Source organism: Ictalurus furcatus, chromosome 2 (assembly GCF_023375685.1).
Source record: "Ictalurus furcatus strain D&B chromosome 2, Billie_1.0, whole genome shotgun sequence".
Classification (NCBI taxonomy): Eukaryota; Metazoa; Chordata; class Actinopteri; order Siluriformes; family Ictaluridae; genus Ictalurus; species Ictalurus furcatus.
The window spans coordinates 35,380,730-35,408,229 of NC_071256.1; the positions used below are offsets into that span (position 1 = coordinate 35,380,730).

A 27,500-nucleotide genomic window follows, 5' to 3' on the forward strand; every position below is an offset into this window, starting at 1 on the left:
GTATTTATTTATAATTGATTTTACAGCATTTGGCAGACCCCCTTATCCAGAGCGACTTACATTTGTCTCATTTATACTACTAAGCAATTGAGGGTTAAAAGCCTTGCCCAAGGGCTCAGCGGTGGTAGCGGGGCAGTGCTAGGGTTTGAACTCCTGACCTGTAACCCAGAGCCTTTAACCACTGAGCCACCACTGCCCCAGCTCCCAGCATCAGAGCTATTGAAGACGCAGTGGAGTCGTTTTATTTGTGAAGGAAATGTGCCCAAAAAAATAGCTAAATTCATATATGTTTGTTCGAATCATTTCACACCAGACTGCTTTGTGAATGAGGGTCAATATAAAGCACGATTTGCTGAAAAGTTGATTCTCCAGCATGGATCAGTACCAACTGTTTGTGATACAGTTTCATATCCACGAGACCTAATTATCGCACTTTATATTTTGTGAAGGTTTGCAAGTTGCCTTTTCCGAGCGTGCTTGTCAGCAAATTCCACGGCTAATGCGGCTAAATACCACCTGATTGTATTCACAGAGACCAGAGCTATGTCGTCGTTTTTATTTTTAACCCGAAAACGCTCACTGTCTGTATAAATCATGCATATATGGCTGAACACCTGTATTTACGGTGTCAGTCATGTTGGTTCTCCTGATTTGTCGTTTCCAGTAGCATCCGAAGCTCGAGCTGTAAAGGCACAGCCCTCTGCTGGAAAGGGGGTGGGGAGCAGCAGCTCATTTGCATTTAAAGAGACACAATCGAAAACATCATGCTTCTGCTTCCATCCAAAAAGGGGCGTTTACAGCATGGTATAATAAATGATCAGTGGGGTATTTTGAGCTGAAACTTCACAGACACTTTCTGGAGACACCCGAGACATATTGCGGCTTGTAAAAAGGGGCATAATAGGTCTCCTTTAATATAAACCTGTGCTTTACAGCTGCACTAATTTCAGAGCTGCTGTAATTAAAACAGTTAATCCGCACCTCCTAACCAATCAGATTTGACAATTCAAATGGTCTTTGGTAAAGAAAAAGCATAAACCACAAATCTGCAGGAATGGCCAACGTTTAGGTGTTATATTCAGGGTGGATATATAGACGGAGTACTTTCCTATATAAAACCCCAATTTGGATGTATTAAATGAAATATTAGAACTTTAAATATTAAGTACTTTATTGTATTTTTGATGCCTTTTGGATACAATCTGAAACGCTTCCGCTAATAAGATTACGTCCCGGATTCCCCCGGAGCGGAAATGGCGATGGACATTTCAAATCAAGGACCTCCTTACCTGCAACGTCCTGTACTGAGGCTCCAGAGGCTCGTACCGTGCTGATCGTCCACTGTACTGCTCCTGCATCTCACTGACAGGCGGCCCAGAGACAAGCCTGACTGATCGGCTGTCTCGCAGCTGTAGCAAAACATGCACACACACACACACACACATACATACACACCACAATGTGTGGTGTTGGACATTGGACAATGTAAAAACCGAGATCTAATTGCCTTAACTTTTTTATAATTAAAAATATTTATTAATAAGTAAACAGTTAAATATTGTACTCACAGATATATAATATTGGATAATTTTTCAAAATAATAAATAAAAAAATTTAAAAAATTACAAATGCGAAAGTATTATATTTTTGTCTCATTTGTCTACTTTTAGGACTGATGATCTGATGATGTTTTAGGGCATATTTATGCAGATATACAGAAAATGCCAAAAGTCTTCACAAATGTTCAAGCACCACTGTACTTCACTGTCACTAATTAGGGTCTAACCTCGAATATATTATTATTGTTGTTATTATTATTATTACCTTTTGAGCCAGGTCATTCAGGAAATGTGTGTGCCAGTGAGGAGACGCTTTCGAATAGATGACATTACTCAATACACCATCCACGGGTTTGGGGTCGTGCTCCGTGTGGGAGGTGACGTTGTAATGTAGGGGTCCAGGCACCCGTCTCTGGAGAAGAGGGGGAAGTGGTGCATTCTGGAGAAATGAGATGAAACAGATGGAAAGTTAAGATCAGGACAAAGTCTCTGACTTTTCTCATATTATACTGACAGGAAGATTAAGTCTGTTTGTAAAGTGTAAATGTGGATGTAGTAAAGACTGCAGTGTGGTACACTGTGTTTCCAGAGAAAGAGGATGTTTCAGACAAACGTCCTGCACTTTAACGTGATATCCTCTGCACGTTAAAGTCATTTATACCACACCGCTGTTAAATTCTTCATTCTGCTTGGAGGTGGGCATGGTGGCTTAGTGGTTAGCGCATTTGCCTTGCATGCTTTGCCTCCAGGGTTGGGGGTTTGAATTCTGCCTCTGTCCTGTGTGTGCAGAGTTTGCATGATCTCCCTGTGCTTCAGGGATTTCCTCCCCCAGTCCAAAGACATGCACTGTATACTGATTGACACAGAATGCCAGTGCGAACGTATATGATTATGCCCTGTGATGAGCTGTCACCCTATAGAGGGTGTACCCCAGGTTCACTGGGATAGGCTCCAGGCTCCCCTACGAGTAGGATAAAAGGATGGATGGATTCTGATTGGTCAGAAGGCATAGATTAATTTTCTCAGACAGTAAGTCGAATCACAGTAAATTATATTAACGCACTCTTTCTAATATGTCATCCTTTTTGAAGTAGCAGCTCGTCCACAGGGACTTTCATGATGGATGCACCACATAATCTATTCCTAGTGCTTAATGAATAAGAACATTTTAATTGTTGATACGTTTTCTGTAAGGAGACACTTTTAACATTTCACAGTACCTTTTCAGACACGGAAACGTCTTCAGGACAGACGGGTTTGCATTTTCTGGTTGTTCAGTAACAAGCTGCAGAGTTTTTATTCTTAATACGTTCAAGATTCAAGGCAGTTTATAGAGTAGCTGCTCTAATGTACAGCTGTAACAGGAAGTCAATCGATTCCTGGACGTTCCTCGGCATGTCATTTTAGGATAACGGATAAAAAGCACGGTCAATGAATTTCATTGTAATCATTGGCAAACTTCTATGACATACAGTGGGGGGGGGATAAGTATTGAACGCGCCAACATTTTTTTTTTCAGTAAATATATTTCCACTGAGGCTATTCAAAGTAAATTTTCACCAGACATCAGTATTAACTCAAGAAATGCGCACATATAAAGAATTAACATTAACATTAACATTAAAGTCCATAAATAAAGTTATGTGTAATAAAGTGGAATAACAGTTACTTCATCACACTGTCGTTGATTGTTTTCCTATAACAACACAACACAGTATGTTTTATTCCTTGCATTGTGAATGCAGAAGGTGTCACTTTGGTGTGTGTGTGTGTGTGTGTGTGTGTGTGTGTGTGTGTAAAAGCAGACAGACCTTACAGCTGTTTATGTGTAAAGGCTGAAGAGGATTATAAACATGAGCAACACTGCGCCTGTCCATTACACTCCACGCGGTCGCGGTCTAAACTGCATAAATAGCAAAAGTTAGACAACAAACAACCCTTTTTACGACTATAAAGAAAAAAATATACACATTTACAATGAGAAAAGTGCACGTTAAACTCTCATAAACTTACAAACTCCTCGCTTCGTTCCTCAGAGGCGTTTCTGAAGAGTTTATTGCCCGCTGTCACCATGGCAACCTAACACCACACTGTGTACATGAAGTGCACTAGATAGGGTGTAAAAGGTAGTGTTTGTATATTGGATGTAGTGCACCTATATGGGAAGTACACAGCGGTTTGAACTAGCAAGTCTACTTGGTGAAATCTTGGCTAAGGTGCATTATGTAAATATGAATGTCTTTATTAGCTTTTTATTTTTATTTATTTATATTTTTTCCATTTTGTCATCGGTATGTACCCTATTAACTGAGCAAACTCGTGTCTACAATGTTTATAACGTATTGTGAACCGTTTTTGTTTTATTTTTTTTACACACAATTAGGTCTAAATATCATGAACCAAACGTTAACTGCGTACATACCCTTTGTTTTCACGTGACGTCACAAAAACATGTGTACTTTGCTGTCCGCCATTTTGATTCCCCACCATAACGCCACACTGTGTAGTGTCCCAGTTTCATTTTTATTGAACATTTCTGCTAAACATTTCTGCTGAACTAAACATTTCTGCTGAACATTTCTGCTGAAAACGTCTACCAAACATGTCTGCTGAACATCACCTTTTTTCTTCTCTCCTCCCCTCCCTTTCCCAAATATTCCATTGAGAATAAAAAAACAAAACAAATTGAGCAACACACAGCAGTAAACATTCACAGGTTTTTTTTCTTTTTATACTAACAAAGGAAAACAAAATTAAAAGTACCCGCCCCCCGCCCCGGCTCATTATGGCTACCCAATAACTATCGCTGGTTATATAGATATTGTAAGACCCAACAACAGGCACAAAAATTTAAGTGGGAAGTGTCTGTAACTCCATAAAGTATACGATAAAGGGATGCCATTTATATATATATATATATATATTTAAAAAAAACTTGTCCGTACAACCCTTCATCGTATACCTTATTTTCTCGAGTTTTAGAAAAAACATCACGTCCTTTAGCCACTGGGAGATAGATGGGTATTTAGCAGACTTCCAATGCAACAGTAGGGAATGTCTTGCTATAAGGGATGTGAAAGCAATAACATCCTTTTGTATCGAGCTCAATGGAACTGAGTCATCAGGAATCCCAAATACAGCAATCAATGGGCAAGGTTTTAAATCTACCCTGAGAATAGTGGACATGATGGTAAAAAAAAAACCAGACCAAAAACCATGGAGATCAGGGCAGAAGAAAAACATGTGGCCAAGATGGCAGGGAGAGCCATGGCATTTATCACACTTGTCCTCTACGTCCGGATACATCACAGAAAGTCTCGACTTGGACAGATGGACTCTGTTTAAAACTTTGAACTGTATAAGTCCAAGACAAGCACAAGAAGTGGTAGACTGTACCCTCCCTATAGCATGTTCCCAACACTTCTCACTTATCTGTACTCCTAACTCTGTTTCCCACGCATTCCTAATTTTGTTACTTGACTCACTACATAGCGCCAGAATAAAATCATAAATCCTAGAAATCATTCCTCTCTGATGTGGATTGTTTGAAAACAAGCTTTCCCAAGCCTGTTCAGGAGGCGCAGAGGGGAAATCAGGAAAACATCTAGAAACGAAATTCCGAATTTGAAAATACAGAGAAAAAAAATGCATCACAGGGAGGTCATAAGTGGATGCCAGATTGGCAAAGCTATCAAACACACCATCGGCATACAGATTTCTAACTTGTTTAATACCCTTGTCATACCATACTGAAAATGTTGAGTCCAAACACGATGGAGGAAATAGATGGTTATTGACTAAAGGACCCAAAGAGGATGCACCTACAAATTTAAAGTGCCGTCTAAATTGATACCAAGTCATAAGTGTGTTGAGGACAACTAGATTATCAGTATATAGGGAGAGTTTTGTAGGTAAAGAGGAGTAAAGCAAAGCAGGTAAAGAGTATTCCCTACAAGAAGATTTAGACCAAGAAGATCCAATTTCCAATTTAGACCAAGAAGATCCAGGAGATTTAACCCAGTAGCAAAGTTTATGAATGTGCGCAGCCCAGTAATAGAATTGAAAATTGGGTAATGCAAGTCCTCCACTAAGTCTACATTTCTGCAATAAAGATTTACTAACCCTTTACACTGTGTAGTAAATATGATGTGTAGTAAATATGTACCTACCACAATATTTGTGGTGTGTATGTTCCAGTCCAGGTGGATAAAACAAGTTAAGATTCCATAAGTTGTTATGAATGGGTTAAAATATAGATGGAGCGAGCTGGTCAGGCGGTCGAGTTCTTTCAGCTTGAGCCATTACCAAAACTGGAATCATCTCCTCTTGTGAACTGACCACTAGCGTGGCAGCTCTGGACCGCGCCGACTGACACACGGCATGTTATAACCATAAAAGAGAGCTCGAGCTCTTCGTTAGCTTTCAAACAACACCAGTCCAGGACTTTGAAGCTCTATTTCCAGCTAAAATGAGAGCTGTGCTGCTACAGACCTCATTGTGTCAGTCGATCATTTCCAAAGTTCATAGATTTTGTTTCAAATTTTATGGAGAACCAGACCGTGAGAGCCTGGCTATCACCTGCACGTCGGTGTGATCTCCTGGGCTTGCCATCTTACCTCGTGTTCATTGTAAACAAATGCTTGTGGACCAGTACTCAGCAGTAGCTACGAGTAATAGTAGTAATAACTTTCACAACATACACTATATGCTCAAAGGTTTGTAGACACCTGAGCATCACACCCACATGCTTGTTGAACATCCTATTCTAGATTTAGTCCCCCTTTGCTGTTATAATAACCCCCCCACCCCCCACCCCACTCTTCTGGGAAGGCTTTCCACTAGATTTTGGGGTGTGGCTGTGGGGATTTGTGTTCATTCAGATACAAGAGCATTAGTGAGGCTGAGGTCAGGCGCTGATGACGAGATGGTGAGGAGGCTCCAGTTCCAGTTCATCCCAAAGATATTAAGTAGAGTTGAGGTCAGGGTTCTGTGCGGGACTCATGAGTTCTTCCACTCCAACCTTCTCAAACTATGTCTTCATTGAGCTGGTTTTGTGTACAGGAGCATGGCCATGCTGGAACAGGGTTTGGGGCCTCTTAGTTCCAGTGAAGTGAAATTGTAACGCTACAGCGTACAAAGACATCCTATATGATTGTGTGCCTCTAACTTTGTGGCAACAGTTTAGGGAAGAACCACATGCGGGTGTGAGAGTCAGGTGTCCACATATTTTTGCCCATATTGTGTATATAGTCATACAGAGCCAAATGGTTTGAATCTCAGGTAAGAAATTTCTGTATGACAGGACCAATCCATTAGGTATTTAGTTATGGTATCCAGCTGTGGTCATTTACTTACAAATGTGTTGCATTGTGGGTAACTGCATAGATCACAGGGTGTATGTTTGACTGGGACCGTTTTCTTATTTAAGGTTTAAGGGACATATCTGAAACATGCACACACTGTAAGTTTTTGTGAATGAACCTGTGTTTAAAATGTCTTTCCCTTAGTTAATCATTCATCATTCACACTAGGGCTTTTCCAATAATCTGGCTTGTTCATGTTCCTCACAACTGAGGGGAAAATAGATTTGACATTTTAAAATCTAAAGAGACAGCTGGATCAACAGGACACAACATACTAAATACTAAATCCATACTAATAGTGAACTAAACCCAGCGGTTCGTTTCAGAAAGTCAATGCTTCGGTGCATAAAAACGAGCAAGAAATCACGTTCCTCAAATGCATGTATAAACAGTGAGGAAACATTATGTGTAAACATTGTATGACTATTGAAATAACAGACAAAAGAGTCAATAAACGAGGCTGTTCAATAACATTGCTGATTTTATTGTAGGAATGAATGAATAAATTAATTAAATAAGAGGTCACGAAAATGTAAACGGGCATGACTAGCAGCTCAAATCCACACAGAACAGCGGTGTAATGCACAAGGTCTGACAAAATGTCAACAGAGATCCACTTGTAACTCAAACACTAAATGTTTCCACACACACACACACACTCAAATCCAGACACAGAGCTCCTTCATCAGAGAATTAAGACAAACTCTTTGGGCGTGTGGTGTCGAGGAAAAGCTGTAAAGGTTGGAGCAGTGTGAGGTCAGGAAGAGCTTTTACCCCATAATGGTCATCTACGCTTGTAATGCAGCATAATGTCATGTACAGAGATGGACTACTCTGCACACACACACACACACACACACAGACACACACACACACACACAGACACACACACACAGACACACACAGACACACACACACAGACACAGCCCTTGGAGGAGCATGACTGTAAGCTTCTGATCTGTAAATATGCTCTTTTTTGCTATAGTTGGTCTCTGTTTCTCTTTAATTACATTACTGAACAGTTTTTACACACACACACACACACACACACACACACACACACACACACACACACACACACACACAAATAAAAACATTAAACTGGACACTCTGTTCAGTCTCTACAGATGGATGGCATAAAGAGTATATTTGAGGTCTACTGTTTCAGGAATGTTCCACTAACATACATGTATCTAAAGCGAGTCTTCTTCGCTCATCTCCTCAGCAGTGCTAGTCTTCCGTCTTCCCATTGGACGATCGAGGAATGGGCGTGGTCAACAGGTTAACCGGAGGTTGGGATTGGTTAACCCCGAGACTCTAAAGATCTGTGAATGAGGAAAGAAAACATTGGGGTGGGGAAAAATCACCAACGCGATTTATACGATTATTTGGTGTGAGAACGTGAACGTTTCTTTCGCGCGCGTGCGATCTGTGGTATTCAGCGAACAGAGAAACACGCTCACGAGTGGCTGGTGTGTTGCTGGCGTCGCCGGGCGCTGCGCAGCTTCTCGAACCGGGCCTCCATCTCCTCGAGGACCTTCGGGGTGTAGCGCACCACCAGCTTCACTGAACCCTGCGCCGCCTTCAGCAGCTCCACGGCCTTCTCGTGGTGCTCACCCTCTACGCTCTAGACACACCGGAGAACACTGTGAGAACGAAGTATTCTCGACGCGTTCTCGTTTTTACGTCGATCCGCCCGTCTTACCACTCCGTTGACGGAAAGCAGCTGGTCGCCCCTCTTCAATCCGCCCTGTCGGTCGGCCACGCCCCCTGGAATCACCCTGGAGATGTAGATAGGCGAGTTCTGCTCCTTTCCCCCCATGATGTTGAAGCCCAGCCCTTCGTCCGTCTTGGGAAGCTCCACGACACGTGGGTGGGCGTGGCCCTCGCTCGCCGCAAACGCAGCTACCGTCGCCTAGAAGCGAGACGGGAGGGACAAAGTGAGACGGAGGCAGAGGACAAAATGCTCAATTCTGGAGAATAAGAAATGAAAAATGGTGGGGCTTACTTTAGCGGTGGCCTGAGCTCGCACCTCGGGTCCGCCCACGATATCCAGCGTGTCATAGAGCTGTTCATACACCTATCAGAGAGAGAGAGAGAGAGAGAGAGAGAGAGAGAGAGCGAGAGAGAGAAAGCGCAGAGGAGTGCATATTAACTCGAAAAGTGTACCATGTGAAAGAGTCTGTGGGTCTGTGTGTATTAACACTGCAACTCTGACGCATAATGACGTCGTATTAAATCAGTGCGAAACCAGAACTCTGTTGTTGGTGTGAATGAACTGAGGCAGAGTCACTGAGGTAAAAGCGAGACACTGGAGGAGAGCGAGTCACGGCAGTACGTCTGTTTCTCAGAAGCGGGAGAAAAACGCAGAGCAGGTGTGGAGAAACGACAGTCACCGAGTGCACGCGTGGGAGCTAGTAAGAGAGCCGTGCGGTGGCTTCACATCTCCAGAGCAGTGACTTCATCCCTGCGTTCAAAAAAAAAACTCTCCCACCCACACGCTGCTTACTATCCATCACGATCCGACGAGACGTCCAGCACTGCGCGGAGGAAAAATGACACAGCGTGTTGGAAGAGAAACGGGTTTTTATTTACGCATGACTGAAGCACCTACTAAAATCATCTGCTATGACAATATGCTTCAGTTTCTGACACAGAGTAGCCTATATATATATTCTGATGTAGGGCTGCAACTAACGATTATTTTTGCTAATCGATTAATCCGTCGATTACTTCTTCGATTAATTTTTATTTTCTGTATTTTTTCGAGAGGGAAAAAAAACCCACGTTATTTCACATTCTGCCCGATGCTGTCCTTCAAACATTGTGCAAATTGACGTCTATGAAAAAAGGTATTACATGCATCTATGTGGGCTATGCTATACATTGTGCAAAGGATTTAAAAAATATATATCAACATTACAGTTTGAAAACGAAAAAAAACCCAACTGATTGTCCACAAGCTTTAAAGCAGAAGTTTAATCGCTCGTGATGTTAAAAATGCTAAAAGAGAAAACAAACTAAGGGTTAACTGGTAAGAGGTTGAATGTTGTGCAGTAACACACACATTCACTCATCTGAACACAGTAACATGTTCCTTTACCTGTAAATGTACGACATTTCTTACATGTTCGAACGCCGTTACAGTTACTGCTCTCACAAACATGATCTGGCGCCCCTGGAGCTGAGAGGGTTAAGGGCCTTGCTCAAGCGCCCAACAGTGGCAGCTTGGCAGTTATGGGGCTTGAACCCCCGACCTTCCGATCAGTAACCCAGAGCCACTCCGTTGTGGAGTGACATCACCGATGGGGAGGTTATCCACAGCGACGTCACAGACCCGACTAATCCATAATGAAATTCGTTGTCGATTATTTTAATTATCGATTAGTTGTTGCAGCCCTATTCTCATTTGTAAATTTTTTCCCCCAAGGACCCCAGCGTCAGCCACCGTGCAGGGTTTATAAAGCTTTTCTAAAGTAAAGTTTAAGCTTTTGTCTAGCGGATCCTTCACCTCTCGATTCCCACCCACCAGTCAGCTCTCTCCTAACACGTGCTTCCTCAAAGAGTCGGGAAGCCCACCAACCGCATCTCGTGCTGCGTCAAAGGGCAGCGTAACACACTCGGAGGAAAGCGCTCTCTACCCTCTTCCGCATACATAAGATCACTGATGTCCACGATTGGCTAGTGTCTCTGTGATTGACGGGGAAGAGAGCGCATATCATCCCTCCCACCCGGACAGCACGGCCAATTTCGCCGTGATTTTCATGCTAATCGGTTGCTTGATGCTGCATTTCACTATTCTTGTAAGACATTAACGTTCGAGTCGCTAAAATAAACCGAATAGACCTATTGTTGTAAAATAAACGCGTAGGAAGGATCAAACGTTCTGCTTTTCGGTGGTAGCGCAGTAAACGATGCGCTATACTCGCGCCGTAAGTCTGTAGCAAGAACGCAGTGCGAACGCGCTTGCTCAATGAGGCGTGTTAATGCCTGAAATGCTACGTTTCAAAAGCCCACCTCTCTGATGGCAGCACAGAATTTGCTCTGAAGCACCCTCTGCAGCGCCTGCAGTTTGGAGGGAGGCAGCTCGCCGCTCCTCTGCAGCCGGTCCAGCAACTCGATCACCCTGCATACGTCTGTGCCGAGAAGAGAAGACGAGACAGGACGAAGGAAAGAGAGACAAAATCTCAGTGGACCTCATCAGCAACTATGCATTGTGTAAAGTCAGATGCGCAGGGTATAATTAAAATAAACAAATAATGCAGACAATTTCCGATTAACCAAGTACCAACAGTCTTAATTGAGTGACCCAAAGAATAAGTAACGAATCAAGGTTTCTTGCGTTAACACACAGAACAGATAGTTCTATGGACAGGTACACTGCAAACTGTACAATAGCGCCATGTACAGAGCCCCACATTTCCCTGATGTATATCTACCTTGGGATACCTGACTGTAATGCTTTTTTTTTTTAAATCACATGATGATGGTGGAGGTTATGATCTACTAGTGACTAGTAACAAGCTTGTTAAGGTCGAAGAACGCAGCCCGACGTGGTCTTCTTCTGCTCCAAGTGTTGACGTGTTGTGCGTCCTGAGATGCTTTTCTGCTCGCCGCGGTTGTAAAGAGTGGTTATTCGATTTACCGTAGCCTTCCGGTCATCTCGAGAGCCCACAGGTTCTAAAATTCTCAAACCAGCCCTTCTGACACGAAGATCATTCTTTACTCATTCTGTAGTTTAATGTGAACACTGACTGAATCTTTCGGCTTGCATGATTTTATGTACGGCGTTGCTGCCACATGATTGGCACGCAGGAGGGAGGTGGGATTCAAACCCCCATTCCTGGCGGTGTGAGGCAAGCATGGGATTCGAACCCCCAACCCTGGTGGTGTGAGGCAAGCGTGGGATTGGCCGGAGGTAGGATTCGAACACCCAACCCTGGTGGTATGAGGCAAGCGTGGGATTGGCCGGAGGTAGGATTCGAACCCCCAACCCTGGTGGTGTGAGGCAAGCGTGGGATTGGCCGGAGGTAGGATTCGAACACCCAACCCTGGTGGTATGAGGCAAGCGTGGGATTGGCCGGAGGTAGGATTCGAACCCCCAACCCTGGTGGTGTGAGGCAAGCGTGGGATTGGCCGGAGGTAGGATTCGAACACCCAACCCTGGTGGTATGAGGCAAGCGTGGGATTGGCCGGAGGTAGGATTCGAACCCCCAACCCTGGTGGTGTGAGGCAAGCGTGGGATTGGCCGGAGGTAGGATTCGAACACCCAACCCTGGTGGTATGAGGCAAGCGTGGGATTGGCCGGAGGTAGGATTCGAACCCCCAACCCTGGTGGTATGAGGCAAGCGTGGGATTGGCCGGAGGTAGGATTCGAACCCCCAACCCTGAGGCAAGTGTGCTAACCATGAAACCACAATGCCCCCCCACCTCTGTTATATTAAAAAGTAATATTCCTATAAAATAATATGGTAACGTATACAGTATAACAAATTTTAACAAATGTGACAGATGTATTTAGATAGCATCATTGGGTTTTGTTTTGGGGTTTTTTCCCTTCACTAAAATGGTAGCAGGTGGCTACTGCTCAAACTAACTTTATATAAACACCTCTTTTATTTAAACCATTTAAATTCTTCTGGATAGCGGTAAAGGTTTTGTGTTGGTTACCTCTCTCCAGGCAGAGCGGTTCCGCCATGTCCGCCTCCTTCCCCGGATGATAATACGATGACATCATGAGTGGAGCAGATCTTCGTCTCTCGCGCTGCGGCGTTAACCGGAGCCGATTGTTGTTGTTGTTGTTGTTGTTGTTCTTTCCCCCCCCTCTCCCTTTACGGAGTAAACCAAAACGGCTGCGTGTTTTCTTTAATTTCTGTTATCACGTCTAGTTTAGAATCCGTTTGTCACCCGACATTTCTGCGCTATGCCTTCAGCTGCTGAGCGGACGGGTGAAGGAGAAAAAAACAAAACCATCGAGTGGGTCGAAGCATCCAGTGCGCGCGCACCAAACAGTGTCACCGATGACGCAGCGTTTAGAGCTGAGGCAAGGTGTAACGTGATTGGCTGGACGGCTCTATGGCGTCATTCTACAGGATTGGGGTACCTTTTTATTTTATTTTATTTTATTTTATTTTATTATTTATTTACTTATTTTTCAAAATGTATCAATGTACAACAAACGAGACAAAACAAGATAAAAACTTGCACATCAAGAATGAGCAGAAGTTATAACATAAGTGTGTATACACACACACACACACACACACATACATATATATATATATATATATATATATATATATATATATATATATATATATATACACACACACACACAAAATATATACACACAAGTATATATATATATATATATATATATATATATATATTAAATTCAATTCAATTTTATTTGTATATATGTCTTTTTTACAATGGACATTGTCTCAAAGCAGCTTTACAGAAATATGTAAACATGGCATACAGATATTAAAAGTGTGAATTTATCCCTATTGAGCGAGCCGGTGGTGAGGAAAAACTCCCTAAGATGATATGAGGAAGAAACCTTGAGAGGAACCGGACTCAGAAGGGAACCCGTCCTCATCTGGGTAACGGCGGATAGTGTGAAAAAGTTCACTATGGTTTTATATGGAACCTGTTTGGCCTTAGAAGCAGCCGTAGTCCGAGCAATCTGGAATTGGGAGTAGATGAGAGCTCCATCCAGAGGTAGGACATCCGAAACGGATCAGGATCTCTAGTACTAATGCTGTCTCTGTGCTGTGATGACTGATACATTTCATGAATGTTGTTCCTATGTAAGTACGAGCATAACTGCTGTGCTACAACCTTTTCTAAGATCTTGGAGATGAAGGGGAGATTTGATATTGGTCTATAGCTGGACAGTTGAGAGGGGTCAAGGTCAGGTTTTTTAACCAGGGGTTTAATAACTGCTAATTTAAGTCATTTCGGTACATAGCCAGTGCTAAGGGAAGAACTGATTATATTTAAAAGTGGTTCATTTACTCCAGGACAAATCTGTTTAAAGAAACATGTAGGTACAGGATCTAGTATGCAAGTTGATGATTTCGCTGAAGAGATTAATGAAGCTAGTTCAGTCTCTCTGAAGGGAGTAAAACATTCTAAACGTTGATCTGATATTGCTATATTATCGTCTATAGGGTTAGTTACAATTCTGTCTGGTTTTAATTTAATAGCCTGAATTTCACATCTAATATTTTCAATCTTACCAATGAAAAATTTCATGAAATCTTCACTGCTATGGAGTGCTTCTTTCTGTAGTGGTTTTATTCCTAGTTAATTTAGCTACCGTGTTGAATAGAAATCTAGATTGTTTTTATCTCCTATTCATGTGGAGAGAGATGGACTTTTCTAGCATCGCCAAGAGATTTTATATAGTTCAGTAGGCTCTCCTTCATATATAATTATATATATATATATATATATATATATATATATATATATATATATATATATATATATATATAAATTTTTTTTATAAATAAACGTATATATAAAATTACAAATGTATATATAAAATTATGTCTACTTTGAAGATGCTAAATTACTAAATTATTTTGGGTTTATCACAACATAATTCCCATACATCCATTTGTGTTACTCCAGAGTTTTGATGACTATCAGTATTCTAAAATGTGTGTACAGTAATAACACAAGACTCGAATGTTTTCATTAAAAAAAAAGCGCATTTATTAAAGAGAACCGATACACTAAACAGAACCCCAACACAAATGTCACTTAGAAGAGGTGGTTCACCAAGTATCTATACTCTTTTCAAACAAAAGACTAATTACAAAAGAATAAGAGCAACCTGTTGTGAACCTATGGCAACATTTTCAGCTAAAAGCACAAATTTAACCCCCCCCCCACTGATTATGATCCACAAAGTGGAAAATCAGAACAGAGCTGTACATGATGAAGCTTCAGAAAACATTTCACTTGAGATACCTTTCAAAAATCAACCACCTTTATTAAAAAAAACAACAAAAAAAAAACAAAACAAAAAACACCTTACCTCAAAGTGATTAATAAAGAAAAACGGACAACTCTGGAACTCTGTATGACTCTCTGTAATCATAACGATTTTATACTGCAGTGATGTTCTTACAAAAAGAATACAGCACAACAGTTGAAGGGTTAAATTAATACAGGAGTCCATCAATGCACCACTTTTAGTTAATCCTTGCCAAAACTATTTGGTGGCACAAAAAAAAAAAAAAAAAATATATATATATAAAATCAATCACAGTTCAGTTATTCCTATTTCCACCCAGAGGATACGGCTCATGGTGGACAGATCATGCTCTGAGAAAGCTGACTGAACAGACACTCGGACTAACTCCTTACCACTTGGATAGAAACGGTCGGAGGGAATTTATCTTTTTTTAATCATTTTTTTTCATTCACTTCTGCAGCACCCAAAGTGTTTAATACTCATCACCCTGGGCCTCCATCTTGTAGCCGTTTTCGTTAGAAGCATAGCCATCTCCAGACTGCATGGAGTCCTGGTCCATCATCGCATTCATTCCATCCTGTGAACCTTCCTCCGTCTGCGGCGGGAGAGAGCTGTCCCCTTCTTCTCCGTTCCCCAAGCCTTCGTTCTCACCCATAGAGGGAAGTAGAGAGCCGTGTCGATCCTCTCTACGCTCGCGATCACCCCTGTCTCGCTTGTGCTCGCGATCTCGGTCTCGGTCCCTGTCCCGCCTCCTTTCTCTGTCCCGGTCTCTATCTTTATCTCGGTGACTACGCTTCCTGTCCCGGTCCCTGTCCCTCTCTCTGTCTCTATCTCTGCTTCGCTCTTCTCCCTCTGGTCCTCCCTCATCTCCTCGACCCTGCTCACCCAAGGCAGACTCGTCCATCCCTCGCTCTCCTCCTTCTCCCATCATGCCGTCAGTCAGACCGCCTGCGCCCTCTTCACCTCCCTCTGCGCCCTTCCCTCGCTCCCTGTCCCTCCTCCTCTCCCTGCTCCTGCTCCTTCTTTTGCGTTCTCGGTCCCGGTCACGCTCTCGGCTTCTTTCGCGTGGCTTGGCGTCTGCGTCTCCTCCTCCTCCTCCTCCTCCTCCACCACCACCACCACCACCTCCACCTCTCTCCCTCTCTCGTTCCCTGCGCCGGCCGGCACCCTCTTCCCCACCTCCCCCAAGTGCCCTTTCACGCTCACGTGATCGGGTGCGTCGTCGCCTCTCCCGTGAGCGTGATCGCCGCCGCTCGCCACGCTCCTTTTCTCTGTCGGGTTCGCGGCTCCGCTCGCTCCGCTCACTCCGCTCTCGCCGTTCTCCGCGCTCACGATCCCTATCGCTGTAATGACGAACAAAGCAAGCCCAAAAAAAAAAAAAAAAATCAAGTTTAACTAGCTGACATAACTTCATGTCTATTCCCACAAGCTAGCAACATCCCTGCTATGTTGATACATCACACATCAAGACGCTTGTCTTTAAACAGACTAGAAAAAGGAAGCAGTTTTAAGAATCTACACGCCAAACGCACACACCTTCCAATTGGTCGGTCATCATAGCGGGAGGTGTCATCTCTACCAGAATGTTTGATGTTAACATCTGCTCCACCTCTCCTAGTACCACCCAGACCTCCACCTAAAAACCAAAGCCACAAGGAGATCAGTGCGTGTACACGAGTTATGTCAAATTTGACAGTTGCTTAAAAATAAATAAATAAACAAACAAACTAAGGTTGTTTAGTTTCTTACCCAGCCGACGAGGGTGCCATCCCTTCACGGTACGGCCTCTCTCTACGTCAACAAGAACTCTGCGCCCGTCAATCTTTTTGCCGTCAGCATGCTTGTAGGCCGCTAGAGAGAAAGAAAATGTAATAGAGAGAAAGTGCAACAGGCACAGAGAGAGAGAGAGAGAGAGAAAGAAAGAAAGAAAGAAAGAAAGAAAGGAGAGAACGTGTGAGAAGGACGTACAGACGCTGCAGTATTACTTTGGTGATCGCTTACCTTGAGGGTTTGAAGCCCGTGCAAATTCATACAGGCACGCTCTTACCTCATGGTGCATAAATGTGTAATAACTACAGCACGGGTTGATTTTGTTCTCTTTTTTCATGTGCAAAGAGTCAAACGTTTCGCCTCGACAAGGCCACACTAGCCAGTTATGCATTGGTATGTCTTGGTATCGGTTTAACAGAACCAAAATGTGTTTATTAGACTGAACTCCAGATCCAGCCACAGGCTTGGAGCAGAACTCTTACCACAGCCCCACGTGTAGAAAATATAATACTGCAATAGATACGTAAATACTCGTTAACCTGGCCGGAAATGTGAATTTCCTTTACACGGTTCAAATCCGTAGACTTGAACAATACAACTGGGTTCCACCAGCAGCTCCTCATGTAAAACCCATTAAAAATAAATAAATAAATAAATAAAAAACGCTGGATGGACAACATAAAAAAAGTTCTTGGCCTGAAAGCTTCGATATCCCGTGTGGTGAAATCAGCATCAGGCGATTAGAACGGATATTTTTTTTCAGCAATTCTGAGCTTGGTATAAAACCTCCTTAAGCTTAATAATGCAATAATCTCACTTTATGTGCAACAGAATATTAATCATCACATCCTTTTAAATTAGGACAAGTTACATAACCGAGCACGGGTCTGCATTCTTTATAGCCTTTATTGGTTGCAGATCCAAAAATGTGTTTCACACCCACCCGTTCTTACACACACACCCACACACACACACAGTAAAAGGGCATTATTAGGGAAGTAGCCACACCCTCACATTAAGACACATGGGCACAAAAGACAAAAGAGCACCCATAAAAACACAATTGACCATTTCTCACCTTAACAGCACCTCCCCCCAATCCCAGACAATGAACCTATATATTGATCCGTTAAAATGACTAAAAATATAGTTTGTTCGTACAAAAACAATGGCCAACATCCATGTTGATATTCTCCCCTTGCTAGATTTTAGTACAATTGTACCCCCCACCCCCAATCTGGTCAAATGTCCAGTGCTAGTGAAGAAATAATTCCCTCAATCTTACCACATTACCTGTAATTGCTCCCTTACCATAATACCAGGCCAAGGCTGGAACCCATCAGCGGCGTAGCCTGGTGATTCCAGGTGCTGAGCCAAAAGAGAGGCAACAGGCGATACATTTCATATAACCGGCGCAAAAAAAAAAAAAAAAAAAACGAAATACAGGATCGGTTTTTAAAATAAAAATAATAAATTGGCATCCATTCCTTTGGACAGACGTACTGGACGAGGTCCACACAGCTACTCTTGTCTGCACTGTCGAAGATGGCCATCCCAGTGGAATCAGATACAAATCAGACTATCTAATCTAAATCAGAGGGCCTTACCAACAACCCTCTGTAATTAATCAACTAGAGGGCCTTACCGTGAACCCTCTTGAACTTACTCTAACCTCAGACATCTCTCCGCTAGAGGGCCTTACCGTGAACCCCCTTAAACTTACTCTAACCTCAGACATCTCTCCGCTAGAGGGCCTTACCAGCAACCCTCCATTCAACCACCATCAGAGGGCCTTACCCACAACCCTCTCTATTCCATGAAGCTAGAGGGCCTTACCCAAAACCCTCAATTTTCTATCAAACCTCATATCAGTAATCAGAGGGCCTTACCAACAACCCTCTCTTCTCCTAAATGGTCTTACTAAGAACATTCCTCACAGTCAAAAATGGGACTAACCAGGAACTCCTATACATAAGGGGTGGACAAACACCTTTTGTTAAAATTTCATGCACTTCACGATATTGCGAGGCACCTTAAAACTGTAACTACAGCGCATGCTACCGAACCCCACCACCTGGCGCAATACACAAGATCAGTAGCGCCGCGATCTGGTTGACGGTAGAACGGGTTTATTAGTGATGATATTTTCTAAATCAGGAACTCACAGGCATGTGGAAAGGGGGGGGGGAAGGGGTCGGTCGTGTCAACACCCCTGTTTACTAAACAAAAACAGGTCACCGCAAGGGTTAAAAATATGAAAAGAAAATAAAGACGATGGCCAGCTGCGAAGACTTTTACGCGCACCGCGAGGAGAAAGCACCACGCTTGGAGCCGAATCGTTGACGCGGAGACGATTATCCACTCTAGAAACGTCGTTAGAAGAGTTTAATGACTACAAAAAACTAAAATTTGTTTCCCTTGCGTTAAGGTTTTCATGCACCGTGCTATTACATTACATCAACTACTATTTTTTTTTTGTCTAATAAATTAATTTCCCAAGCGACCAAAATGTCTGAAAAGGCGGGCAGCACATTAGAGCCAACACGGTTATGATTTGTCCACCCCCGTCTATATACTCGGCAGGGTAATGAGTGGTATTTCTAAATCTAAATCATTTAAATGCCTCTTCAAGTCTAAGTATAGGTTACGTTACACTGAGGGTTAAGCTTAAATCCTGAGATCGTAAGGCACAGAGGAGGAAAAAAAAAAAAAAAATGTACAAAAGGGAAATACACAGCCTAGATATAAAATAAATAAATAAATAAATAAATAAATACTTTGGGAGAGGAATGTATTTTCTATTAAAAAAAGGTTTCCTCGAATTCATGGACGATTAACTCTTTTGGGCAATAAAGGCTACTGATAGTTAACGCTAAATTGTATAAAAAATTTTTTTTTTAAAAATCTGTATGCATTCAGTGTGCAGTTCTACATGTTTTTAAGATCAGTAACTAACTCCTAATCTTCCTTGATCCGATTTACTGGACTTCTTTTTGTCAGATAGCAGACTGCCTTTGATTAACCTGCACCATTAAAGCCATCTACACTAATAAAGGGCTATACTCTGTAAGATTTAGATGGGTCAGGGTAAACAATAAGGCACATAAATACACCGGATTGTGCCACAGGGATTGCTCCCTCTACAGTTTCACTCCTAACAAAATGGCATGCCGCATGTGTCTTCCCAAGTTTCTTCCTCAGCCTTAGATTATAATATCTACCACTTAAAAATAAATAAATAAATAAATAAATAAATAAATAAATAAATAAATAAATAAATAATCCCATGTAAATTTTGCAGAGTACATCCTGGGCTTTAACGCGAACACGCAGTGGCTTTAACAGAAGAGGTTGACCCCAGACACCTGCTCCCTAAGCCAAGCACAAGGAACGTTCATGGACCAAAAGTAGCCTCAAGAGATTTGGGGAGTTTAAAAAAAAAAAAAGGTCCAATAATAATAAAAAAAATGATATATATATATAAAATCGCATCTTGTTTTTTTTGGTAATTTGGTCCAATGAACGTGTGCCTTGTCACAGCCTCGAAGTAGATGAGGGTGTAAAGAAATCTTACCCATCATACAAACCCATCATACCAACCATATACTGAGCTGTGGTAGTAGGGTGTAGATGTATCAAAACCATCATCATGATCTGCAAGCCAGCTCTGGCCAATAGCCATCAGAGATAGGCGGCTGCAGTAGCAACGAGAACAACACACAATTAATACACGGCATGGACTTGCGCTTGCAACACTTCACTCAGCAACAGACTCGTCCGAGCTAAGGTATATACAAAGAAGCCTTCGCGTCGTCGAACAGACAGACAGGTGTGCGGGTTTTTAAAAAGAAAGTCACCTTGGTGCTAAAGAAGGCTCGGCCTTTAGCTTACCATCGCCGCTCCGACTGGAACACATACACACACACTCTCCTGTGCGTGTCTCATTGCCTAAACATTACAGAGATGCCGTAGAGCGGCGACATTCATCAGAACTCACGTGTAGTGGACTACTGCACAGTCATATTGACTTTTATGCATGTATGTATTCATGTAACTCCCCCGCCCACTGCCCGCCCTGCAGCCCACCCGCTCCCGTCAACATTCACACCAGGTACGGCAACACCACAACGTTCTGCACAGATGCAAGTAGAAACACGGACGGTCACACAAAAACATGGACACACACACACACGCGCGCACACACACACACACACACGAGGTCGTTAACCCGAACATTTCCAAAGCCCACGTATCTTTGTGAGATGTTTAATCATGTTAACTATTTAACAGACTGGTTTAAACCAGTTTATCAGAGTGGGCACGGACAATACTGATTAGAGAAATGTCCGTTTGGGCCAAGAAACCTAAAGGTTGAGGCGAAAATATTTAAGAGGTAGAGTCTACTCACAATGCATGTCCCGCTCGTGTTCGTACTCGATGAAAGCGTAGCCGCGTGGCTTTCCAGTCCTCTTGTTGTATACGATGTAGATCTGAAATAAATAAAATTAATTAATTTAAAAAAACCACGACAGCTGTCAGAACAGACACACAAGCAAAATGACAATTGCTTAACATCCCCACGAAACCAAAATGTAAGTTTTGTGGCTTTTATATAAATATGTTCGCTTTAAGGTTGAAAAAAAAAATTGCACTAAGAAACAAACACTCTCTCTCTAGCACTGATACAGATCAACAATTTCGATGACATCAATCCGGGGGGGATAGGGCATCATTTGGGTGCACGGTGTGTTTTACTGCTTTTCAAATAGAATGTGCATAAATGAAAAACCCCGCATTCCCTCTCCCTCTGTATTTTCTTTTTGCTGGGGAGAGGCGGAGCTTAGCCTGCCTCTTATCTAGCTGTCAGTGCAGACCAATGTTGCCAACTTAGGGACTTTTCAGACCCCTTTAGAGACTTTATTGCAGAAGAAAGGGGATAAAAAAAAAAACCGCTTAGCGACTAATCTAAACTGTCTCCAGTACTGTCCTGCAAGTGCGAGGTCTTGCTTTCCTGCTGCATTCTCATCTCTCTCTGCGTCTGCTCTGTTCAGTGAGGGGCCGAGAGCCGGAGATTTAACAATGTCTTGGATAACGAGACACGCCCTTCATCCCAATTTACATCATTCATATGCAAATGTTTTTAGAACACAAGACGAATGGAATGCAACATGTTTTACATGTAAAATAATCCACGTTATTACAACCTAGTTCTCTTGTTGCAAGTAGTTATAGTGTTCAGAAACATTTGATATCATTCATGTTCCGTACCTGTCCGTTATAGTTTGATAAGTTATGAAAAGTAAATAAAAAAGTGCAAAAACACACAAAATAATCTATCAGACACAGATTATAGATTAGGCATATATGGTATATGGCAGCATGCCATATGATAGAGGCTTTATTTACAAAAGGTTGAGAATCTCTGGTTCAAATGGACAACGATGTCTGTTCAGAGTCGCTCGGGTAATTCATGTATTGTATGTTTGCCTCAGTCTGTAATAATCTACGGCTAGTTACGCAACAAAAACAAGGGACTGAGCAGCACACTGGAGCTTTAACTTGCTGAAGCGAGCTGGTTAGTAAATTTATGATCACTCCCATCCCCATCAGATAACAAAAAGTAATTAGACAAGCCGTGCGCACACGTGGAGACAAATTCAGACCACTCACTCGTTTGATGGGGCCGTAGACCTCAAACTCACGCCGCAGTTTGGACTCAGTCGTATCGTAATTCTGTGCAAAAACAACAGAGTAAATAAAAAGCAGCGGCACGTAGACGCAGGTTAGGTATTTAAGTCGGATGCAAAAACGAGGAACTCACAATCCGAGCCACGAATAAGGTCTTGAAAGCGTCCCCTTGTGCGTTCGGGTCGTTGTGAGGATCCCCTGTAAAAAGAATAGCAAAGATGAGCGCGTGTTTTGTTGTAAGGACAACCAAAGCTTAGTAACAGTTACAGCGGTTGTATGTTGGTGTATGCACTTACACAACTTCAGCTCGGTTTCTACGACCGTTTGCCTCCTCTCCATCTTTTCGCGCCTCTGTCGTTCGAGTAGGAGTTTAGAATGTGTGTATATTTTAAATAATAGTTTAGAATACATTCTCCAAAAATGCAATGAAACCATCCATAAGAATAAAACTTCTCACCTTTCTTTCCAGTCTCTCCTCTCGCGTCTCAGCTCTTGTTGGTGGAGGAGCATCTCGAGGATCCTGAGCATTTAGAAGGGGGGGGGGGACAAAAACAATGTGCTGAGTTCATAGAGGAATGAGTCAGTCATACAAACACTCATGTACAACTATACAGGAACATCTACAAGAACAGGAGGACAATGAGAACTTCATAGAAAGTCTGCAAAGTCCAGTTCATGAAAATTATACTAAGGGCAGCAGTAGCTCAGTGGTTAAGACACCGGACTACTGATCGGACGTTGACAAAGTATTTTTTTGCAGATTAATCGGCAGAGATAATCAATTGCTGGAACTACATGTTATCTGTAAAAACCCACACCCGGTTTCGTCCGGAGCATCTGAGAAGGGTCCGCTGTTCTCGTACAGTACAAGAGCGGCCTCTAGAGGCGGAAAAAAACTATAGCTGACAAATTTTGTTGTGCTTTTTGATTCATTTTGGATGTACATATTTTATTTACTTTAATATTTATTAATAGTTCACATATTCATATATTTATTTCATTTTTTAAAAATTACAGGACATTTTCATGGTACAGTCAGTTCTGTATTTTTTGTAAACAAGTTCAGTAATATTTAACTTTGAGTTTTCATTCAGTATCAAATTTTAAAACTATCGGATGATTAATCGGTTATCTGCAGGTACCGCTCAACTTCGTTATCAATATCGGTAAAAATCCACCATTGGTCGACCTTTAGCTTAAATGCCAGCACCGACAAGCTTCCATTGCTGGGCCATTGCGCAAGGCCCTTAACCCTCAACTGCTCAGTTGTATAAATGAGAAATGCAAGTCTCTCTGAATAAGGGCGTCTGCCAAATGGCAAAAAATGTCAAGTTTAAACATGCACAATCTCTGGAACCAGAAAGCTAATATGGCTAAAATTAAAGCAGCTTATACTCATGCCAAAATTTTATTTATTTATTTATTTTTATATTTCACACTCGAACAGGGCTGCTTAAATGGTTTCCAGCACATTGAGACACACTTAGACAAAATGTTCGAGTGAAAAAAACAAACAGTCATAACAACCATCTGAAAGTGAGAATCAGCGAGCGCATCGCAATACTCTAATGCAGTGCGTCCCGGCTTACCATCGCCCTGCACACTTTGGCGTCTCTCCTCCTTTAACTAGTCGAGCTCAACCTAGCTCACGTTTGTTAACTAGCTGATGAGTTGCATCAGACCAAACGAGAGGAGGGAACACTCTAAAACACGCAAAAACGACATAAAAACAGGGAGACTGAAAATCCCGGCTAAGCCGATTAGAGACGATCGTCTCTTATTTCACCATCCTTCTTTCCTTTCCTGCGAGGGAGGAGTTAAGAAGTGAGGAAACGAAACAAAAAGGCACTATTACAGAAAACGAGAAGCATCCCGTGTCAAGCTCCGCACACACTTGTGTGTCAGACTCGGATCTGGACTTGGACGTGGATAATTATACAATTATATGAATGATATAATTCCAGTTTAATCTGAATTAATAAACGACTTACTTATTTTCAGGTTGCGCTCGCTCATTAGAAGGTACATCGCACGTACGCAGGTTTTCACCCGTGCTAGAAATGCAACGCTTTTCACGAAACGTCGCTCGAAACGTCGCTCATTTTAGACGTACTTTTTTAAAAAAAGGTCATCTACATTTTATTGCTCAACGTTTTAAACTGGGCCAATGCTTCGTATAATTTCAGTTCGGGCAGAAGAAGACGACAGAAAAAGCTCCCGCGCCTTCTGGAGTGTCCTTTAGTATAATAAAGGGAAAGTCTTTTACCCGACACGTCCATACAGGCATGGGGGTTATTCCAACCGGTCATTTAACAGACGGTAAAACACGACGCCAAACTGTACACGTTCCCATCTCGGCGGTTATCTCGTAACGGTTTAAACCGCACAACCCGGACTCGAAGCGTACCTCGAAGTGCTTGATGAAAGGAGCGATGCCGGAGTAAGGCTGGTTGTGATGCTTCTCGTGGGGAAGTTTCTCCAGCTGCGGCAGGAACGGGATGGGATCCCGCGGGGCAAACAGGGCCAGCAGGTTCGGGGGCAGAAACTGAGTCATCGTTCACCTAAAAAGAAGCAGGACAGAAGATTTACCATCATGGCATCTGAAAATTTTCCTCCATGCTTACTCTGAAGGGGGGGAAAACACTAAAATCTGTTCATGAACAAGGAAAAAACTAATTCATATAATAGCTTGCACTAATATTGATTAACGCACTAGCTAGTCCATGAGTAACATTTAATTGACAGATATTTGGCCGGACTTTTCTCCACAATTCCCATTTTCTAAACTTTGACAGCAGTTGTCTTGTTGAAGTTGAGAGATTTTTAATCTTCCCAACCAGGAAAACATGAACAGACATCCTGCTAGTGCTGAAAATAACACGATTTTCCTTCAATACAGCGGATTTAGAGCTTTTAAAAGGTCATAAACATTTATTGCTTTGGACCAAATATTCAGACCCCCCCCCCCCTTTAAATAAATAAATAAATAAATAAATGATCGAGCTTTTCTGCAAACGAGTGTGCTGTTAAACTTTAAACCCGAGTAAGAGCTCTATAAACATGACAGAAATACTAAGTACTTTCAAAACTTTTGACGGTATCTACTGATGCGTTAAAGAAGATAGCCAACGTTCAGAGCAGCGCGTTAGCATGCTAGCACACCGAGTGAGCTAGCCTATCTAATTAGCATTACTCATTCTCGAGACGGTTTAGCGACAAAAAAAAAAATTAAACTAAACATTACTTCTACAAAGGCAACTGAGCGTTAACGTCTACTCTACGACGAATACTTGTGAGGAATATACATTTTTTTAAAAAAAATCAACGTGCTTAATCGATTAGCGTGTGCGAGTCGGTTAGACAATGCTAAGCTAACACTTTTTCCATCAGCTCGCGAGCCAACATGGCCTTCTTCTGGGACCATTAGATTACCTCAGCTCCGCATTCAACAGCAAAGGAAATCTCCGAGCTCGACGACGGGGGGGAATCTCCGTAATTTTTCTTTAGATATTCCCAGAATGATGTTTAATTTATTCGGCGACACCGATTAAACAACCGAAATGTGTTCACCCAGCGATGGCTTTCTTGTTCTCCGTGCAGCGCGCACTCTTGAAATGGCGCGGTGCCGTAAATCGCACAAGTGTTGAATCGTTTCACGACATCAGTGCGACAGTAGGTCGGAGTTTGCGGCACATGTGTGACTTACAACAGAATCAGAATGATGATAACTTTCTTTCTTTCTTTCTTTCTTTTTCAAGCACAAATTGTAGTGATATTGATTAAAGCATTGTTGTTGTCATAACTTTGCCTGAGTTGTTTTTATTTGAAATTCTAATTTGACCTGATTTTTAACACAACCCATATTTAAATTTTTCATATTACATTTTATGGCATTTGGCAGACACTCTTATCCAGATGAACTTACATTTATCTCATTTATACAACTGAGCAATTGAGGGTTAAGAGCCTTGCCCAAGGGGGCAACTGTGGTAGCTTGACAGTGCTGGGGATTGAACTCCTGACCTTCTGATCAGTAACCCAGAACCTTTAACTACTGGCACCTCTGTGAATGATTCTGACACTAGTTATACTTTGTTTAAGTTAATGAATAATTAATCCCCAACAGCTCTGTGCTTAAAGGCAAAATATTAACATCGGAGGGGCTGGAATCACAATTATGTTTTATATTAACCATACAAGCCTGCGATCCTGTCCTTTACAAAGCTCTGATACTGGAGACACTTTCCAAAAATGCAAAACTTTTCAGAAAACCTCACCATATCAGCAGTTACACATGGTTTAACACTAGGACAGCCGGAATTCTATAACTACTAGAATGGCCGTTCATACTAGACTGTCCCGAATGTCATTTTTGTCATATCATATTTACACTCGAAGCTTCTATTGAGGTTTTAGAATGAAGCTTTGAATGAAAATATTGAAAATGTTGGTTTTGAAAGTCTAAAAGCCAACAAATGTGGACCGAAGCAGACCATTTCAGTAGATAAAAACATGTTGTGAATTTTGGAAATTATTACATCTATCTTTTTTCAATACATTTTGACTTTTGGACTTTACAACACTCTGGACATATTGGAAATGTTTGGATCACAGGAATCGGAAACATCCTACGCAGCCACCCCAGGAATCAAAACCCATGAATAAATGGATCTGTTATGTTAGGATAGGTAACCAGGACACGGAATTGAAATTCTAATGAATGTGAAAATGTATTAGTTCGTCGACAACCCCAGAACCTTTGTAAAACCATTATAAAAAAACATTTATACTGAGTGTCTGCAATACAAGTCCATATGTATAGTGATACTGTGGAAACAATAATGTCAGACTACCTTCTGACTACTCAGAACTGAGAATTCAGCAGTGCTGTGGTATACAAATTAATACTTAAAGGCACTGTATATTATTTGTACTACTAATCTACAACTCAGTGAATATTACAACTAAGAGGATCCAAAACCTGTTGAGAGGATATGATGTACACCCTTGGCTCTGTTTTACAAGAAATTAGATATCCACTTGAGAATCACGACTCATGTGGATGAGTAACATGAGTCAAGGTAACATTACACACCTTGGGGTGGGTTTTTTTTGCATTATTAATTTCAA

The 27,500-nt window shown here is 42.0% G+C and overlaps 3 protein-coding genes across 4 annotated transcripts in view; all 3 read right to left on the minus strand.

Moving 5' to 3' along the window:
* The window catches only part of zgc:193811 (uncharacterized protein LOC559801 homolog), an 11,831-nt gene extending 8,107 nt beyond the window's left edge, over positions 1-3,724 (minus strand). Inside the window, exons 1-5 of one of the 2 annotated variants that reach the window (XM_053616786.1) lie at positions 2,780-2,943; positions 2,623-2,708; positions 2,226-2,520; positions 1,825-1,998; positions 1,290-1,409 (exon numbers count right to left, since the gene is read on the minus strand). In XM_053616786.1, the coding sequence (XP_053472761.1) occupies positions 1,290-1,409; positions 1,825-1,998; positions 2,226-2,402 (471 nt within the window). In that variant the 5' untranslated portion in view covers positions 2,403-2,520; positions 2,623-2,708; positions 2,780-2,943. Of the gene's footprint in view, positions 1-1,289; positions 1,410-1,824; positions 1,999-2,225; positions 2,521-2,622; positions 2,709-2,779; positions 2,944-3,370; positions 3,463-3,572 lie in introns of those variants that run through there. The other variant, XM_053616796.1, reaches the window with a different exon arrangement.
* A 3,651-nt stretch (positions 3,725-7,375) lies between these two features.
* lin7b (lin-7 homolog B (C. elegans)) lies at positions 7,376-12,946 on the minus strand. Its single transcript, XM_053616815.1, has 6 exons — positions 12,593-12,946; positions 10,940-11,058; positions 8,931-9,002; positions 8,628-8,837; positions 8,386-8,549; positions 7,376-8,247 (listed from the first exon to the last, which is right to left on the minus strand). The coding sequence occupies exons 1-6, from the start codon at positions 12,657-12,659 to the stop codon at positions 8,226-8,228; spliced, it is 654 nt and encodes a 217-aa protein (XP_053472790.1). The 5' UTR covers positions 12,660-12,946; the 3' UTR covers positions 7,376-8,225.
* Positions 12,947-14,621: 1,675 nt separating this feature from the next.
* Positions 14,622-25,993, minus strand: snrnp70 (small nuclear ribonucleoprotein 70 (U1)). Its single transcript, XM_053616828.1, has 10 exons — positions 25,803-25,993; positions 24,778-24,931; positions 22,828-22,890; positions 22,667-22,721; positions 22,504-22,568; positions 22,353-22,415; positions 21,091-21,172; positions 16,662-16,763; positions 16,449-16,548; positions 14,622-16,255 (listed from the first exon to the last, which is right to left on the minus strand). Exons 2-10 carry the CDS (start codon positions 24,922-24,924, stop codon positions 15,385-15,387), a joined length of 1,548 nt encoding a protein of 515 aa, XP_053472803.1. The 5' UTR covers positions 24,925-24,931; positions 25,803-25,993; the 3' UTR covers positions 14,622-15,384.
* Between the last annotated feature and the right edge of the window lie 1,507 nt (positions 25,994-27,500).

Bases quoted from the DNA above. Each gene is read 5' to 3' on its own strand.
- lin7b (XM_053616815.1), bottom strand. From the start codon at position 12,659: ATGATGTCATCGTATTATCATCCGGGGAAGGAGGCGGACATGGCGGAA. The intron at 9,003-10,939 runs GTGGGCTTTTGA...TCTCTCTGATAG, and splicing joins TCTGTGCTGCCATCAGAGAG to GTGTATGAACAGCTCTATGA. The intron at 8,248-8,385 runs GTGAGCGTGTTT...CCTCATTCACAG, and splicing joins CAGCAACACACCAGCCACTC to ATCTTTAGAGTCTCGGGGTT.
- snrnp70 (XM_053616828.1), bottom strand. From the start codon at position 24,924: ATGACTCAGTTTCTGCCCCCGAACCTGCTGGCCCTGTTTGCCCCGCGG. The intron at 22,416-22,503 runs GTGAGTTCCTCG...GTTTTTGCACAG, and splicing joins CCTTATTCGTGGCTCGGATT to AATTACGATACGACTGAGTC. The intron at 16,764-21,090 runs GTGAGTAGACTC...CTTTCTCTCTAG, and splicing joins ACACGAGCGGGACATGCATT to CGGCCTACAAGCATGCTGAC.